General features: G+C 41.3%; 1 protein-coding gene across 1 annotated transcript; it reads left to right on the forward strand.

Moving 5' to 3' along the window:
• Positions 1-1,726: 1,726 nt before the first annotated feature.
• Positions 1,727-17,162, forward strand: LOC310934966 (brain-enriched guanylate kinase-associated protein; the record flags this gene model as incomplete). The annotated part of the gene is made up of 6 exons (XM_083898785.1): positions 1,727-1,824; positions 6,855-7,016; positions 7,786-7,852; positions 11,585-11,692; positions 11,817-11,897; positions 15,747-17,162. The coding sequence occupies 6 exons, from the start codon at positions 1,727-1,729 to the stop codon at positions 17,160-17,162; spliced, it is 1,932 nt and encodes a 643-aa protein (XP_083754911.1).
• Between the last annotated feature and the right edge of the window lie 414 nt (positions 17,163-17,576).

Here is a 17,576-nt window from a genome sequence, read left to right on the forward strand (position 1 = left end):
TCTGATGCATCATATAACCAGCATCGTTTTATCTGTGTTCGCTGGCATCTGCCGCACAGGTGTGAGATTGAGGACAGGAGGGATATATTTAAAAAAAAAATAAAAAATAAGGTACAGGATGTTGTGTTGTTGGCTGTGTTGGCTGTGGATGTTTGATACAATACAGGTTTTTTCATCAAACGACAACATAAATACGGACACAAAGACGCTAAAAAGGATTTCTATTCCAAGGCTGTGGCACTACATGAGCTTCTACACTCTTAGAAATAAGGGTTCCAAAAGTGTTCTTCTATAAGGGCTGTGGTTCTACGATCTAAGTTCTCTAAGAGTTCCTTTAGTGCTTTTTAAAGCCTGGAACCAAAAAGGGTTCTCCTATGGGGACAAGCCAAAGAACCTTATATGGTTCTACTTAGCACTTTTATTTCTACATCAAAGTAAATGTATTCAGAATAAACCGTCGGTTATTTCTGTAATTTATCTCTGTGCTATTTTTTGATTTTTACGTGAAAATTGGTAGTTGTGGAGTTTGTTTGACGGCTACTATTTTCCCGATGATTGCTCACTGTTAGGGGCATTTAAAATTATTAAAAACATGAGGGAATAACCTGATTTATGGAAACTGTCCGAAATGTATACTCCTAAAGACGTTAATTACGGAGAAATTGTTTGTCTTCTTTCGTCTTTTTGTCTGTCGGTCAACACGTTAAACAATTTTTTAAAACGTTTTAAAGGTTTTATTTAAAACAAGCATGAGATTGTGGTCTCATAATATGGGCCCCTGCAGTTCTATCGCACACTGGAATTAGCAGAATTGAAACTGGAATTAGCAGAATTGAAACCAGTAGCTGATCAGTCACAAAAAGTTGCTTCAAAAATGGCTTCAAAACAACACAAGGGAGTATTTTTTTAACAGTAGTTTAACTGTTTGTTTACATGGACCCAAGTAATCGGAATAACAAACATGCCAATCCGGAAACTTGAGGGCTGGTATATGTTGATTGTCAAAAGTTGCTCGAATCATGACTTTCTTGTTCAAACGAAAGCCACAAACACAAGCAGAAGAGAAAGCAGATGAGACGGTGGACAGCAGAGTGTTTGTTTACGACTGAAGCAGAAGTGAAGCTCCTTCTTCTTCTTATGGAGAATTAGACAACTAGTCTGCACATGCCAAAGTTGTCCGTTCTGACTGAACGATGTACGCACACTACAATCGGAAACAAATATTGTCGGAAGGAAGTCAATTTGGCGCATGTAAACATAGCTACTGTTGCATATAACATGATGAAAAAGACTCTTCAACTTCAAATAATTGCTGAACTTTGCTGCTTAATAGAGAAGAACATCCCAAACTTGATCATTTTGTCTTCACTTCCATTCTATCTATCGAGGATATAAAGAGGCCCACAGTAAACCAGCAAAAAAGTCTTTAATTATGAATTTCGCCCATTAAAAAACGCTGCTAAATCTTTACAATGGATAGTTAATCTGCGTTTTAGTGTCGCGTTTACCGCTGCCTCAGCATTTCCTCGCCCTGCCAAAGACAAAACCGTGGAAAGGGGAAAGCATTGGCAAACATCAGAGCAGAGTTTGGACCACGGCTAACAGCCCGACCTTGTCTTGTTTTGCTTTGTTTGGCAGGGTCAACCCCAGGTAGAGCGCTCGGTATCTCCGCAGGCCAGGCTTTAGCTGCTCTCCGAAACGCCTCGTGGTCAACTCCTGTAAACACATGAGAGGGAAGGAACACAGGCAAACCATGAAAAAGATATACATCGGCAAAACGGCCTTAAAAGTCCCCCGAAATGGCGGCAAACACCCGAAAAAGAGGTAAGAGTAAAACCGCCACGACGCCGTCTCTCTCTCCATCCATCCATCCGTGCTGTTTGCTATTTATTCGTTTGTCCGTCCGTCCGCCCACGAGCTGTCCCCTCTCGGTGTCCCACGGTGCCTCATCCCCCGCCTCTCATCGTCTCAGCTGAAAGCACTCGTTTCATCTGACTCAGCTCGGCCACCGCGGTTTAGCAGGTCACTAATGGAGGATTTTTTCACGTTCCCCCTAGAGATACTTCACGTTAAACATTCCCCTGCCAATGCCACGCCAATCAAAGCGAGGTGCGGGGAGGTGAGAGAGTGGGGGCTGCTGGGTAACGCGGTCATTTGAGACGTTCATTTGATCGTTCAGCCGTTTTTCCTGTACTCACTCACTGACTCGTAGACGGTGTAAAGTGGAGGTGTAAACGTCTCGAGAATAAACAACAATCCAGGAAAGAAAATGATACGATTGATCTCGTTATTGTGTTATTTCGCTTATTATTTTTGCGTTGTTGACTGAGAGTAGACAGAGAACAGAGGCTTCCCGCATAAACAGTCATAAATACTTTAATTGGCTGAGTGGATAATAACTCAAAAAAAAAATGACAGTGTTTTCAAGATTCCTTGCGAGTAACAGTCTTATTTTAAGTAGAAATATCTAATTTTGTCTGAGGTTTAAATGCCAGTAACAATCTGAAAACAATGGTTTGCATGAGATATCAACAGAGTATGTGACAAATTTCTTACACGACAGAATAACACAACATTCTTAAATACCAGCCATTTTTGTCTAGTTTTTGGCCTGTTTTTTAGCTTACGTAACTAGCTTAAACTAGCTAGGTTTACAAGCATTTGAGGAATCCTATTATCAAGAAGGTCAAAAAAGCCTCATTTATTGAAGAAAAAATCTAGTTTTTTTTGCCTTAAAAGATTCCTGGCCAGTAAAACTCTTATTTTAAGTAGAATTATCTAACTTTGTCTCAGGTTTACATGCCAGTAACAAGCTGAAACAATGGTTTGTATGAAATAGCAACAGAATAAGCACAACTTTATTAAATTTCAGCCAGTTTTGTCTAGTTTTTAGCCTGTTTTTTCACTTTTAAGTAACTAAACTTAACTTACTAGCTTACGTAACTAGCTTAAACTAGCTAGGTTTACAAGCATTTGAGGAATCCTATTATCAAGAAGGTTAAAAAAAAAGCATCATTTATTGAAGAAAAAATCTTGGTTTTTTTGCCTTAAAAGATTCCTGGCAAGTAAAACTCTTATTATAAGTAGAATTATCTGAGGTTTAAATGCCAGTAACAAGCTGAAACAATGGTTTGTATGAAATAGCAACAGAATGAGCACAACTTTCTTAAATTTCAGCCAGTTTTGTCTCGTTTTTGGCCTGTTTTTTGAGGAATCCCAGTGGAGTAAAATCTTTTGGTTTTTTTCTTAAAACCAGAACATTTTAATCAATTTAAGAATGTTTGGTTTATTTCTCATAGGGCTGTCTTTGCAGTGTAGTGTTGCACCAAGGCAAGATATTGACATTCAGTAGCATATTATTGTTTAAGTGGCTACAACAATGCTGTAATTATGAATTTATATATGCTAGCCGACATCGGTGCATTGTTGTCGAGGTTAACGACGTTATTACCTCCATTAAAGGCCCAGTGTGTAACATTTGGGAGGGTTTACTGGCAGATATTGGATATACTCCATACACAAGTATGATTGCTTCCATGTATAATCGCTTTATCGTAGAGATTTTTTAGCTTTCGTAGCCTTAGAATAAGCCGCTTATATGTACTTAAGGCAAAGGTCCTGCTTTATGAACAGATATATCAGCCAGAGCATGACTGCAAGCTACAGTCTCACCAGTAGATGTCACTAGTTCTTACACAATGTGACCTTTAACTTTTGACTGAATCCTGGATGTTTGCATCAGTAAGATCTTATTTATTTAAACACAATTATATAATGTTGCTGTTAGAAATGTGACCAGAATCCTCCCTTGTTTTATTTAACCTTTATTTTACTAGGAAGAAGACACTCTGAGATTCAAATATGGTGTGAGTTTCTCAGTCGTCCAAGTCACAGTCGTTTCTTCAGAGTTCGCTTTAGGCAAGACAAACAAGTCCGCTCGCTTACACTGAAGCCAACTCCCGAAGTCAAACATTATCAACATCAAAGAAAGAAGAAGAAGAAGACAAAGAGCAACAACACATCCCAGACAAATCAATCGCTCGCTGACTCTTTCTCTCTCTGCCAAGAAAAGTTGACAATTTGACGAAGCGTAGAAAGTGAACCTACTGTACGTACGTGCGGAACAGCACATCTGTCTGGCTGGTACTCGACTTCACATCACACTACACTGGTTTATTATTAATCGCGCATGTTTTCCGTGCTGTGACAGGCTCGAAAACTGCTGTGAAAAGGCCTTTTAGCAGCGGGGCTCTCCAGCTCTCTTTGGTTAAAGCGGAGCTTTAACCAAAGAGAGCTGGAAAAACAATGATTGTATATTTCATTGAGAAAAACAATGATTGTATATTTCTTACTGAGCAGCCGATGAAGTTATTTATTAGAGAAATGAAAATTCAGAAATGTTGCCTACAAATCTACTTTCAGTGAACAACAAAGACCTTTTTCTTTTCAGTAAACCAAGTGAAGTTGATAGATAGATAGATAGATAGATAGATAGATAGATAGATAGATAGATAGATAGATAGATAGATAGATAGATAGATAGATAGATAGATAGATAGATAGATAGATAGATAGATAGATAGATAGATACTAGTTAGCGTAAATAGATGGATGCTAGTTAGCTAGAAAGATGCTAGTTAGCATAGATAGATAGATAGATAGATAGATAGATAGATAGATAGATAGATAGATAGATAGATAGATAGAAAGATAGATAGATAGATAGATAGATTGATAGATTGATAGATAGTTGCTAGTTAGCTTAGATAGACAGATAGATATATGCTAGTTAGCACAGATAGATGCTAGTTAGCATTGATAGATAGATGCTAGTTAGCATAGCATAGATAGCTAGATAGATAGATAGATAGATACTAGTTAGCGTAAATAGATGGATGCTAGTTAGCTAGAAAGATGCTAGTTAGCGTAGATAGATAGATAGATAGATAGATAGATAGATAGATAGATAGATAGATAGATAGATAGATAGATAGATTGATAGTTGCTAGTTAGCTTAGCTAGACAGATAGATATATGCTAGTTAGCACAGATAGATGCTAGTTAGCATTGATAGATAGATGCTAGTTAGCTTAGATAGCACAGATAGATAAATAGATGCTAGTTAGCATAGCATAGATAGATAGATAGATAGATAGATAGATAGATAGATAGATAGATAGATAGATAGATAGATAGATAGATGCTAGTTAGCATAGATAGATAGATAGATAGATAGATAGATAGATAGATAGATAGATAGATAGATAGATAGATAGATAGAGAGATAGATAGATAGATAGATAGATAGATGCTAGTTAGCTTAGATAGCACAGATAGATAAATAGATGCTAGTTAGCATAGATAGATAGATAGATAGATAGATAGATAGATAGATAGATAGATAGATAGATAGATAGATAGATAGATAGATAGATGCTAATTAGCATAGATAGATAGATAGATAGATAGATAGATAGATAGATAGATAGATAGATAGATAGATAGATAGATAGATCCCATAGGATTACATTATAATTGCCCGCAACTACGACAACCGGAAGCACTATTCACTTATAGCACGTTTGCCACTATACGGTACTAGCAAGACTTAGCGAGGCTCCTTTTTTTTTTAGCTAACAACTGCTTTGCTCGTCACTAGTTTGTGTGTATGTGTCACGTATGACATATAACAGCATCACGGCACTTTAGTTGTGCTATGATGAACCAGTCCACATTGAGCAGGTACAATAGTCCTGGAAAACAACGTGACTGATACCAAACCAAAGTGTTGAGCCGAGCCGAGCCAAGTCGTGCTAGAACTGTATCTACAGTATAAGGCCCTTGTTGAATAATCTCAGAATTCAATACTGTAGTCTAATAATAAGACATGGTGCTGTTCATAATTTAAGCAAAGTTATTTATAAGACAGAAAATACTGGGTAAAGTTGCAGCGTACTCGCAGAAACATGTAATATTTATAGCCCAGCCACATTTCAGACAATGATGTCTCCAAATGATGCGGGGAATTAGATGACACCTCCACTTTAAAAAAAAAGTAATGCCCTCCAAATGAACCTGTCTTTGGATTTGTGCTACGTGTCTCCGTCTCAGCCCCCGTCCCTCTGCATCTGTAATCTCATTTAAAAAAGAGGATGTGAAAAATGCAACACGACCACGTCTCCATCCACTCGCCTGCTATCTGTCATCCGGCCCGCAGATAGAGTCATTACCCTCCTTTCTCCATCTGTCCGTCAATACAGGGTCCATTAAGCCCGGCCGTGCTCGCTCAGATACATCACAGGCAGTAGACATTTCCTCTTCCGCACACACTTGGCCTTTTATTAGATTGAAGCCCAGGTAATGCACAAGCTCTAAAAATAGCCATCTCACTGAATAACATGTGGAGGGGACAGTGTGTGTGTGTGTGTGTGTGTGTGTGTCGCTGAGCCTTCACAGTCCATTCACATGATGTATTAGAGTTCATTCAGCTCATATTTCATCATTGTGCATCTTCTCTATCTGATGATTGGGTCTCAGTGTGATGAGCTGCACAGCTGAAAAAAAAAAGATGTAACGTCTCAAAAACAAAGGGGAAAGAAAAAAAAAAAGCTCTCGTCTGGATTCTTAATTAGAGATCTGTGTTTTTGGTTTTCTCCACACAAAGCACTTTTTCTTTCACACAACTTTCCCTGCTTTTATCGGCCTCTCATGATGTTTTCATCACTGTTGCATGGCCATTCTGGGGTTGCATTAAAGAGCTTTATAAGTCCTTTTAGATAAGAATATGCCCATGTTACAGCCTTGTTGCCCTGATTCAACTATCTATGTGTGTGTGTGTGTGTGTGTGTGTGCAGCTCTTTGCTGGAGCAGAAGGAGGACTTACGGAAGAGGCTTTCCTACACGACCCACAAGCTGGAGCTTCTGCAGGGGGAATTCGACTCCACACGGCAGTATCTGGAGACGGAGCTGCGCAGAGCTCAGGAGGAGCTGGACAAGTTTACTGATAAACTGCGCAGGTGGGACCCAGATAAGATAGATGAGACAAGTTCACAAAGGCTGACCGTGGAGGAGGCGATTGAAGTCGAGAAAAAAATCTGAATTATGTGAGAAAAAATGGCAGAATTCTGTTAGACATTTAGAATTCTGAGGAAAAATGTCAGATTTCTGTGGAAAAAGTCAGAATTCTGTGAGGAAAAATCAGAGTTCTGAGGGAAAAAAAAGTCAGAATTCTGTGAAAAAGAGTTCTGAGGAAAAAAGTCAGAATTATGTCAGAAAAAGTCAGAATTCCATAAATCAGAGGAAAGAATAAAAAGGATCCTCATGTTAGACGTTTTAATGATCTGGGTTGTGTTAAAATGTTGGCAACTTGTAAGAGAAATCTGCCTACAGTACACATAGAGTATATATTTATATCTATGTCTATATAGTAAATATATACGAGTAAAAAAAATTATCAGATGAGATAAGACTGAATCTTAGAAATTCAGTATTTACCCCTAAAGTGGAGGAAACAGGTTTTTTTTTAGGTTTATCACATTCACACATGTAATAATAAATGTGTAAACACAGTCTAATAATAAAAAATCATAATAGAATTATAATAATAGAGGGCGCTCAGTGAGAGAAATTAATCTGAGGTGTTGTAAACTGTAGTGACTTGTATTCTGTTTTAATCTGGGATACATTTCCCACTGTTACTCTTCATACACTGTGTGTGTGTGTGTGGTTTGTGTTTGTATACGCTGTTATCCGTCAGTGATCAGTGTTGTTTGTTGTGTCGTTCAGAATACAGAGCAGCTACTCGGCACTGCAGAGGATCAACCAGGATCTGGAGGAAAAGATCCATAGGAATGTAAGTGTTTAAGCTTCAGTGTGCGTCTGTGTGTGTGTGTGTATATTTGAAATTTTACCTCTTTGGGACATTTTCTGGCACAAATACTGACCTTGTCAGGACCAGTCGTTCACATGGAGACTCAAATGACCTGGGGGGGCAATGAGTCCCACCATGATATCACAATTAAGATATACATATGGATATCTCACAGAATTTCATGGAATGATGTTTACTTCACAATAAAAACACAATTATGATACAAAATAAATTAAGAATTAAGTAAATAATATTGTGGACAAGTGTAATTAAAATGCCAAATAAGCTTTTGGGCGATGTATTTATTATAACTTATTGATTGGGCCACTCGTGGGGGGCCAACTGGGGGGGCCGCCAGTTTGACACCTCTGATCGATAGGTTTTTGGACCAAAAAATTGTCTTCTTTCAAAATTCTTCCAAACACCAGTTTCTAACTGTCAAAAATTGTGAAAAACAGAGAAACAACGTGTTTTAAAGTTGTCATATTTCATAAACGGTTGATGATACAGATTTAATTAATTTTTGCTATGTGAGTGTCAAGAGGCTTTCACAAGCTCCCACTTTCAAATATGTGAAAAATGGGTGTGAATTGACACAGAAATGACAGTTTTAAAATCACCCTCATCTTCATTTTTTCTACAGAGCTGAGTTTTAACATGGGCTGTTTTTATTTAAAAATGATCTCTGTAGGTTGGAAATTGTGGGCAGGAGAAGAGTTTGTGTCGAGATGTTTGTCATTATTTTCATGGACGTCAGCTAGAGTGGGCCACACTCTCAAAAAAAAGGACAAAACTTAAACTGCGATTGTGTAAAAACCATAATACATATCAAAACGTTGATTTAGGTGAGACAAGTATCAAGTCTTGTGACCCGTTTAAAGTTTCAATCACGTCTCTACATTAAAGTGTGACGACACTGTGAGGCTCCAAAGAACGCTGGGTTGAAATTGTTTTTTTCCACTGTTTCCCATTCATGTGTATGGGGAAAATGATTCGCAATACTGGTGGAGAAGTCATATGAAAGTGAAAACAACTCACAGTGTTAGACAACAACCATAGCAATGTTTTTATTTAAAAATTATCTGTGTACGTTGGAAATTGAGGGCAGGAGAAGAGTTTGTGTCGAGATGTTTGTCATTATTTTTCATGGACGTCAGCTAGAGTGGGCCACACTCATTATACAATCTGAAAACGTCAAAAAAAAAAAGTACAAAACTTAAACTGCAATTGTGTAAAAACCATAATACATATCAAAATGTTGATTTAGGGCAGACAAGTCTCAAGTCTTGTGACCCGTTTAAAGTTTCAACCACGTCTCTACGTTAAAGTGTGACGACACTGTGAGGCTCCAAAGAGGGCTGGGTTGAAATCGTTTTTTTCCCAACGTTTCCCATTCATGTGTATGGGGAAAATGATTCGCAATACTGGCGGAGACCAGCAATGAAGGCCGAACCTTGAAAGAGATGGACTTGGTCAACAGAAGATCACACTCTGTGCCAATCCTGCCACTTTATTAGAATTCCAGTAGCGTGTAAATAAGTCAGTGGGGTTCGGAGACGGTGCGGAGCGCGCAACACTCGTAGAGACAATTTGAATATGAATGCCTCGCTGTTGGTGCCACTGACGTTAATTATGTCTTATTACAATTGGCTGTCCTCCTCCCAATGGCAGAGCGATAGCGGAGCCTTTTGTTCCTCGGCGCGCTGCACCTCACTTCATTTGTCAGACATTGCTTGTGCCAGTGGAGAGACGCAATTAATCAGACTGCCGGAGAACGCAGCATGACCATCAGGTGTCTTTGCTGCTGCCGAACTGAACTGAACAGAATGAGGAAAGAGAAAGAAAGAATAGAATAGAAAGAGAAAGACGTTCAAGCGATAATAATCACAATACACCTCACTGTCATAGTGACAGGTACAGATAATAAGGAGATGAAGGTCATTTGTCTTTTTATTAGAATAAAAGAAATAAATAGTTTTTTTCGTTGTTTTTCTTGATAAAACATCCTCATCTGCCGTTATTATCGATTCCGCTCACATTATTCCTTCTTCGAGGGCGCCAGAGGTGCTGAGTCGGTCTCTTTTGTCGAGCTTGTTTACTCCAGAGGGGCCACTGACCCCCGCGCCCCCCCCCCAACCATAGAGAATGTAATTACAAGACAGATAAACATGGTGGTGATGTACTCGCAGTGTCTGTGCTCGCTCTCTCCCACACTCGCACTCCACTGTTCCAAGGAAGAGGACAAAAAAAAAAAAAGTGTGAAGAGAAAAAGCACCGAAAACAAAAACGTCTGCACGCTTCCAGACTTCACCGACGCCACCATCACCACCACCTCCTCCTCCCCGCGTGTTTCCACACATCAAAGTCGAAACAAAGGGATGCATTGGTTCTTTATTGGCATAAAAAAACAGTGACCAATTGTAAGCGGTGCTGTCTCGCACGTCCGCGTCATGTCGCGCTCGCAAGGAAAACAAAAAAATATATATTTTGGAGGCAGCCTGCGTTTAATCTCTGACAAGGTGTGAATATAACAAAACTAAACCTCCAGTGAATGCACATTTGGAGGCTCTCTCTCTCTCTCTCGTAAAGCGTTACCAACAAGACGTCATCGTATTAGTAGTCGAGGGGAAATGATCACCCTGAACTTATTGGAAAACTAAAAGATCATGCTGACCTCGTAATGGATGGAGCGATGGAGTAGCTTTAGATCAGGGGTGTCCAAGGATAAAATATGATTATGTTAAGGGGCCAATGGTCCCTTCAGACTTTCTTTAACAGTAGAAGTTACAAACACAAGATAAAAGATAAGGTAAGATAAGGTAAAGTAAGATAAGATTAGATAAAATATGATAAGGTAAGGTAAGATAAGATAAGATAAGGTAAGTTAAGGTAACATACAAGATAAGGTAAGGTACAAGGTAAGGTAAGCTAAGGTAAGATAAGGTAAGGTAAGGTAAGGTAAGGTAAGGTAAGGTAAGGTACAAGGTAAGATAAGGTAAGGTAAGGTAAGGTAAGGTAAGGTAAGGTGAGGTAAGGTACAAGGTAAGATAAGGTAAGGTAAGGTACAAGGTAAGATAAGGTAAGCTAAGCTAAGGTAAGATAAGGTAAAGTAAGCTAAGGTAAGGTAAGGTATAAGATAAGATAAAGTAAGCTAAGCTAAGGTAAGTTAAGATATGATACAATAAGGTAAGATAAGGTACAAGGTAAGATAAGGTAAGATAAGGTAAGCTAAGGTTAAGATAAGGTAAGGTAAGGTACAAGGTAAGATAAGGTAAGGTAAGGTAAGGTAAGGTAAGGTACAAGGTAAGATAAGGTAAGCTAAGGTAAGATAAGGTAAAGTAAGCTAAGGTAAGGTAAGGTATAAGATAAGATAAAGTAAGCTAAGCTAATCTAAGCTAAGGTAAGTTAAGATATGATACAATAAGGTAAGGTAAAGTACAAGGTAAGATAAGGTAAGATGAGGTAAGGTAAGATAAGATAAGGTAAGCTAAGTTAAGGTAAGGTATAAGGTAAGATTAGATAAAGTAAGATAAGGTAAGCTAAGCTAATCTAAGCTAAGATAAGATATGATACGATAAGGTATGGTAAGATAAGGTAAGGTAAGGTACAAGATAAGATGAGATAAGATTAGATAAAAAAACGATAAGATAAGGTAAGCTAAGCTAAGCTAAGCTAAGCTAAGCTAAGATCAAACTCTTACTTTTGTCTCACCAGTCCCAGCACCATGACGATGAGAAGCGAGCTTTGAGCAGAGAGATCATCGTCCTCAACAATCGCCTGATGGAGGCCAAGCTCACCATCGAGAAGCTGCAAGAGGACAATGTGAGTAAATTCTTATTGTTTTTATTTCAAAGTTACACACTGTACTAGTTATTACAACTGTCCTAAATGGAATATGTATGTATGAAATTTTCAGTCATAGTGTGACTGTGTTGTGTCCTCACAGGATGTGTACAGAAAGGACTGTAACCTCGCCGCTCAGCTTCTGCAGTGCAACAAGTCTCTTTACAGAGCCCAGCTCTCTGAGGTGAGTCTTCTATTCTGTTCTATTGACTTTACTCACTGTGTTATTTTCCATTCAGCCCCAGGTCTTACTTCACACCATCTCAACTTTTCTAACTCAATTGTTTTGTTGTTGTTGTTTTTTTCCCTTCCTTTTATTGTACTCGCGGTACAAAAATAAATCCATATCAATTTGAGGAGAATACATTTCAAGCCCCGACATCACGACGACGCTCGCATTCAACAAATAAGACCCGTTAGAGCTTTAGGGTGTTTTCGCCCTGGCATTTGATAGAAACCCAGAGAATTACATACAAGAGCAGTGAGGCTGAATATCACAGGTTACAGAGAAATGTGTGCGGGAGAGGAAATGTCAGGGTCTCCAGGTTGTTTTAAGGCCACAAAAACCAAATCGAATCTTTATTTTTAAGTGAACTGATCATACAGTCTTTTTAATTTACGCCAATAAAATGAGGCCTTACATTAGTTCATGCAGGACACGGTTGTCAGTTGTTATCAGCTAACACTTGTCCTCCGCTCATTTCTCGCAGCACCAATGCAGCCTCACACTGCTGCCACTGCTAAAGCTTTGCCTCCACCTGTTTGGATCAGGAGATCAAGTTTTAAAATGTTATTCAATGTCTAACACAGGCTTATCTTTGTACACAGGGTTTACTTCAAGCTTCAAGTCTAACTCCATAGCCATTTTTGGTAACACTTTAGATTAGGGAACACATGTTCACCATTAACTAGGTGCTTCCTAACATGCATATAAGTAGCATACTAGCCCTTTATTAGTAAATATTAAGTACGTATTAACACCTGAATATTCACGCGGAAACAACATGAAACGTAAACGTACACAAACAAACCTTATTTCGCTTTATTTCCCCTGTCACTGTCTCTGTTATTATATCTGCAATGTGTACAACGTCTTCTTCTTCTCTGTTTTTGGTGTAGCGTTACAGCGCCACTTACAGTCCTGGCATATGTACTACAGCGTTTTGAGTCGCCCTCTTTACAGGGAATTTTTTCAAGGAAAAGATCGTTTTTTATTACGTTTCCATATAGATGTGGCCTTAATGTCAATATTTAAATACTTTTTATCGAAAAAAAGGTGAGTTAAAAAATACGGTAACACTTCGCATAGTAGCATACTAGCCCTTTATTAGTAATTATTAAGCACCATTAAGCATCATTATTCTACATAACCTTATGCTACATCTATAACGACATGAATTAAGATTTTTCCTACATAAGGCGTTAATACGTGCTTAATATTTACTGATAAAGGGCTAGTATGCTAATATCAGTGCTGTGCAAAAGGTTAATGCACGACACGTGTCCGTGGCGACTGACCGGAAAAAGACGCGTATGACGTCATGTTTACGTGCCTCGGCACCGGAGTCCAGGCACCGTTTACCAGTTAGCTCCATTAGCTGCATTAGCTCCATTAGCTGCATTATCTCCTTTTAGCGCCGTTAGCGCGACTACAGTGGAACTGGAGCGGTCTCTTTATTAAAGGAAAAGGGCAGCACTACAAATAACTAGTGTACCGGTGTACTGCGTATGTGTGCCTCTGTTTTTAAAGTTTAGCGTTACTTTACAGACTCATTTTAATAATCGGGAGTCACGTAAACATGACGTCTTTTTGGAAACACGATGTGCGTTAACGTTGACGCCGTTAAACGCCGTTGACGCGCTAACGTTTGACAGCGCTACAAAATATACATGTAGGATTGCACCACAGCATCACCGTGCTATGCTGCGTTCTCCTGTGAGCGAGGAGAATCATGTGGGTATCGATGAGTGTCGTAACACCAGGCCAGCTTTCAGCTTGGCAACACTTGTCCCTGCTGCATCAGCCCTGGGCCTCGTGCCTCCGTCGTGTGGCACGAGCAGATTTCTAAAGCCTGCAAGTGTCCACAAGGTTAAAGAATGTCCTGTTTTGTTTTTTTTCCCCCATATCGCTGAATGGAAATGTCAATCCAAATTGCATTTGGTTACGTAAGGCAGAATAAGCATGCCCACACACGTTTACTGCACACACACACACACACACACAAACACACAAACACACTGGCTCTATATATGATCTGTTATGGAGTGAAAAACAGTTCAGATCTGCCAAATGTAATGGAGGTCAGAGGCTATATATGCACTTAGAGTGCGTCCACGGTGCTGCCGCTCCTGTGGGTGGAAGCTAATCGAAAGCATATTGATGAATGGTGCTGCAGCATTTTTTGAGAAATGCAGTGGCTCCTCGGTGCCCACAGTGGCGCTTTAGTCATTTGTTTTGCTGCAAATCAACACACACACACACACACACACACACACACACACACACACACACACACACACACACACACACACACACACACACACACACACACACACACACACACACACAGTGTGAGTGTACGTGTGTGAAATGATAGAGCTCGGCTTTTATTCAAAATGAGCTCAAGTTTGGTCCAAGTGGTAATGTGATGATCAAATGTGTTTGCATGCTCTCTCCGTCTCCTCCATCTACAAAGTTATAATTAACGTGCCTCTCATTGCCAATTAGGAACAACTGACTAGATCACCGTTGATGGTGTGCTGCAGTTGGCTTAATGCTTGTTGCTATGGAGAGGCACAGATAGTGGGTATAGGCTTCTTTTTATTTTTTTTTTATATTGAGGAATTCTCAGAATAGAACAATGTCTTCCTTTTTTTTTTTAACCGCGGAGGGCAGCTCAGTTCTCCTTCATGTTCACATTTAGTTCTTTTTCCTCTGAAAACGATGCTCGTGTTTCGTAAAGTGCGTTCGCAAACGCGCGGCGAGGCGACATCAGTCACTTACTGTAAGATGTGACACACTGACACACATAGAGACAACGAAAAACAGACGAACCAGCACAAAAATACACTGAATTAACAAATACAGGACAAGATAAGAGGGAGCGTACATATGTTCTCCGGGTCCTATGTTCCCTGCTTTTCCTTAACTGGTCCAATGATATATAGGGATTATTTTTTCCACCATCATTTCCATAACTGCTGCATTGTGCGACATTGGTCTATACCAGGGGTGTCAAAGTCAAATGACCAGGGAGCCAATGAACGGTCTATAGGGGGCCGGCCTAGAGAACAAAAAGTGGGGGAAAAAACAACTTTCGACAACTTTACGATGTGTCTAGCTCATTTACGAAGGGTGCAAATCGCCAAAATGAAAAAAAGGCAGACTTCCTGTTGAGTTGAGGCCATGGTCTTCCCGTCAATTTTGGGGAAATTCCGTGGAACTCAATCTATGCTGAAGTTATAGGGCAATTCCTATCGTAGTATCATGGCGAATGGTCGATATTCGCCAAGGGTTGCCATGTTCACGCCGTTTTGAATCCGCAAAAAACCTTTTTCCGACGACAATGCTAACATTGCTGCTACATAGATTTGTAGGAACGTACATTGATTTGCAGGAACGTACGTAGATTTCCTATGTAGATTTGTAGAAACGTACATAGATTCGCAAATAGCCAGAATTGACGCCAAAATTCAAAAAGACCGACTTCCTGTTGAGTATGTGAGGTTGTGGGCCATGTTTTCATTATAGCACAATACTAAGTGGGGGGCCGCATATGGCCCGCAGGCCGGCAGTTTGACACCTGTGGTCTATGCCTTTGATGATTTAATTGAATTCAATTTAATTTTGTTAGGCCTATAATATCGTCAGTTACCCTAACCCTAACCATAACCCTTACCCTACCCTAAAAAGTTCCTATGTTCCCCAGGTAGGCATGATCCCAGATAAGACATTAAAGGTGTTACAGATCTTCGTTTCCAGTACTTACACACACATTTTCTCTTTCCTTCCTTTATCCTCTTGATTTTCCAGCTGCCCGCCGAGTTTCAGGAGCGCCTGACCATGCACATGGAGGACTCTCCTCTCTGTCACACCTACTCCGACTCCGTGTCGGCCTCGCTCATTGCCAAAGCGCTCGAAAAGCCGGATGAGGCGTGCAGCAGCAGCCAGGCCTCGCGTTCCCCGAGCCCCCAAGCCCAGGACCATGCTTTTGTTTTGGAGAGGTTGGGCCCGGGACAGCGCCTGGGCCTCCGGGCGGCTTTCAAATCCGACTTGTACGCCAGTGACACCGCCTTGTACTGTCCCGACGATCGGCACCGCGAGCGCAGGCCCAGCATGGACGTCCACGGTCAGAGACAGTTGGTGTATGGGCCCCAAAACTCTACCGACAGCACCCCAGAGGAGGGCTCAGTGGGGCTGAGGCCCGGCTTCTCCCAGGAACACTTTGCTAAGTTTCCGCCGCCACTGGGTGCAGGCTCCAGCTCCTACTCCAGCTTCAGTGCAGGGGGGTCTGAGGACAAAGGCAACGGCCCTCCCAGCAGCGGAGCGTCCTCGCCTCACCATCATTCCCTCTACATGGACTGGAGAGACGAAGGCGAGTATGAGCGGAAGAGTGACTCATCCTGGGAGAGGGACAGTCCAAGAGGCTTTGCCAACGCTCATCCCTTCCAACAGACGGAGCTGAGCCACCACCAGAACGGCAGCTCGCCCGTGTACAGCCGCACCATGTCCTCCTGCTTCAGTGAACCCTACGAGCCGCTCCCCCCGTCTTCTTCGCCGAGCGTTGCCTACGGAGACAGCCGCAGAGGCAGCGCGTTAGCTCCCGAAGAGGAGGAGCTGATTGGTCGATGGAGACAACTCAGTGTGGAGGACTTGGGTGCGCATACCTACCGCAGCCCAGGCCGAGCTTCACCTTACAGCTTCTCAGAGCAGCACTTCTCCGTGCGGCCGGCAAAGATCCGACTCGGACCGCTCTACAGCAGCTTCCAGGAGGGGGCTGACTTTTACCACCAAGGAGTGGCCGCCATGGACCCGGTGTGGGCTGCCGCCAGCTCCAGCCCTGAATGCAGTCCAGGGCTGCGGCAGGCGCACAGCCAAGCCCACCTCTACCGAGGCGAGGACAGCCAGGAGTCAGAGCTAAGCCTCTACCACTCAGGGAGCTCCAAGGACAGGGAGGGGAACATGGCAGCTGGCGGCCAGAGCACGGATTACGTCGATCCCAGCCCCAACAGCTCCACCGAGTCTCTCAACCAGAGGTCCATGGAGATGGCTGCGGAGCTGCAGCACTACCAAGTGGAGATGCACAACTTGCCTCCACAGGTGAGCCAATCTCCGCCACCGGTCCCGCCCCCTCCTCCCCCTCCATACAACCAAAAATTTGGCTCTCTGGGACTTTCCAGGAAGGACAGTCTGACCAAGGCCCAGCTTTATGGAACTCTCCTGAACTGAACGACCTTCCAATCACGCGTTTGTCCTTGATAGGATGATGGGGAGCGTAAGACGCCCCGGTGAGTCCAGCTGCACCTTGTGTACGCACGACCGATTTGGCAGGAAGTCGTTTGAATAGAAGCCAGAGGTCGAGTCGTTCAGCGCGACAAACCTGATGATTTTAAAGCTTTGAATCTCACCGTTTACACGATTAAGTTTCGGAGGAAGTAGAGTTGGAAGTGGAGCTCAGTTTGTACAGTAATGTATTTGAAAATACACAAATGTATAAATATATACTTGTAACTACAAATTGAGTGATATATTTTGTATGTGACTGTTACTGAGAAAATACACCCAAAAAACGATCAAAGTGACGAACCTGGAACTTCTGCATACATTCAAAAAAACTGCCAATTCTATATTTGAAACCACAGA

Source organism: Microchirus variegatus (genome assembly GCF_963457635.1).
Source record: "Microchirus variegatus genome assembly, chromosome: 12".
Lineage (NCBI taxonomy): Eukaryota > Metazoa > Chordata > Actinopteri > Pleuronectiformes > Soleidae > Microchirus > Microchirus variegatus.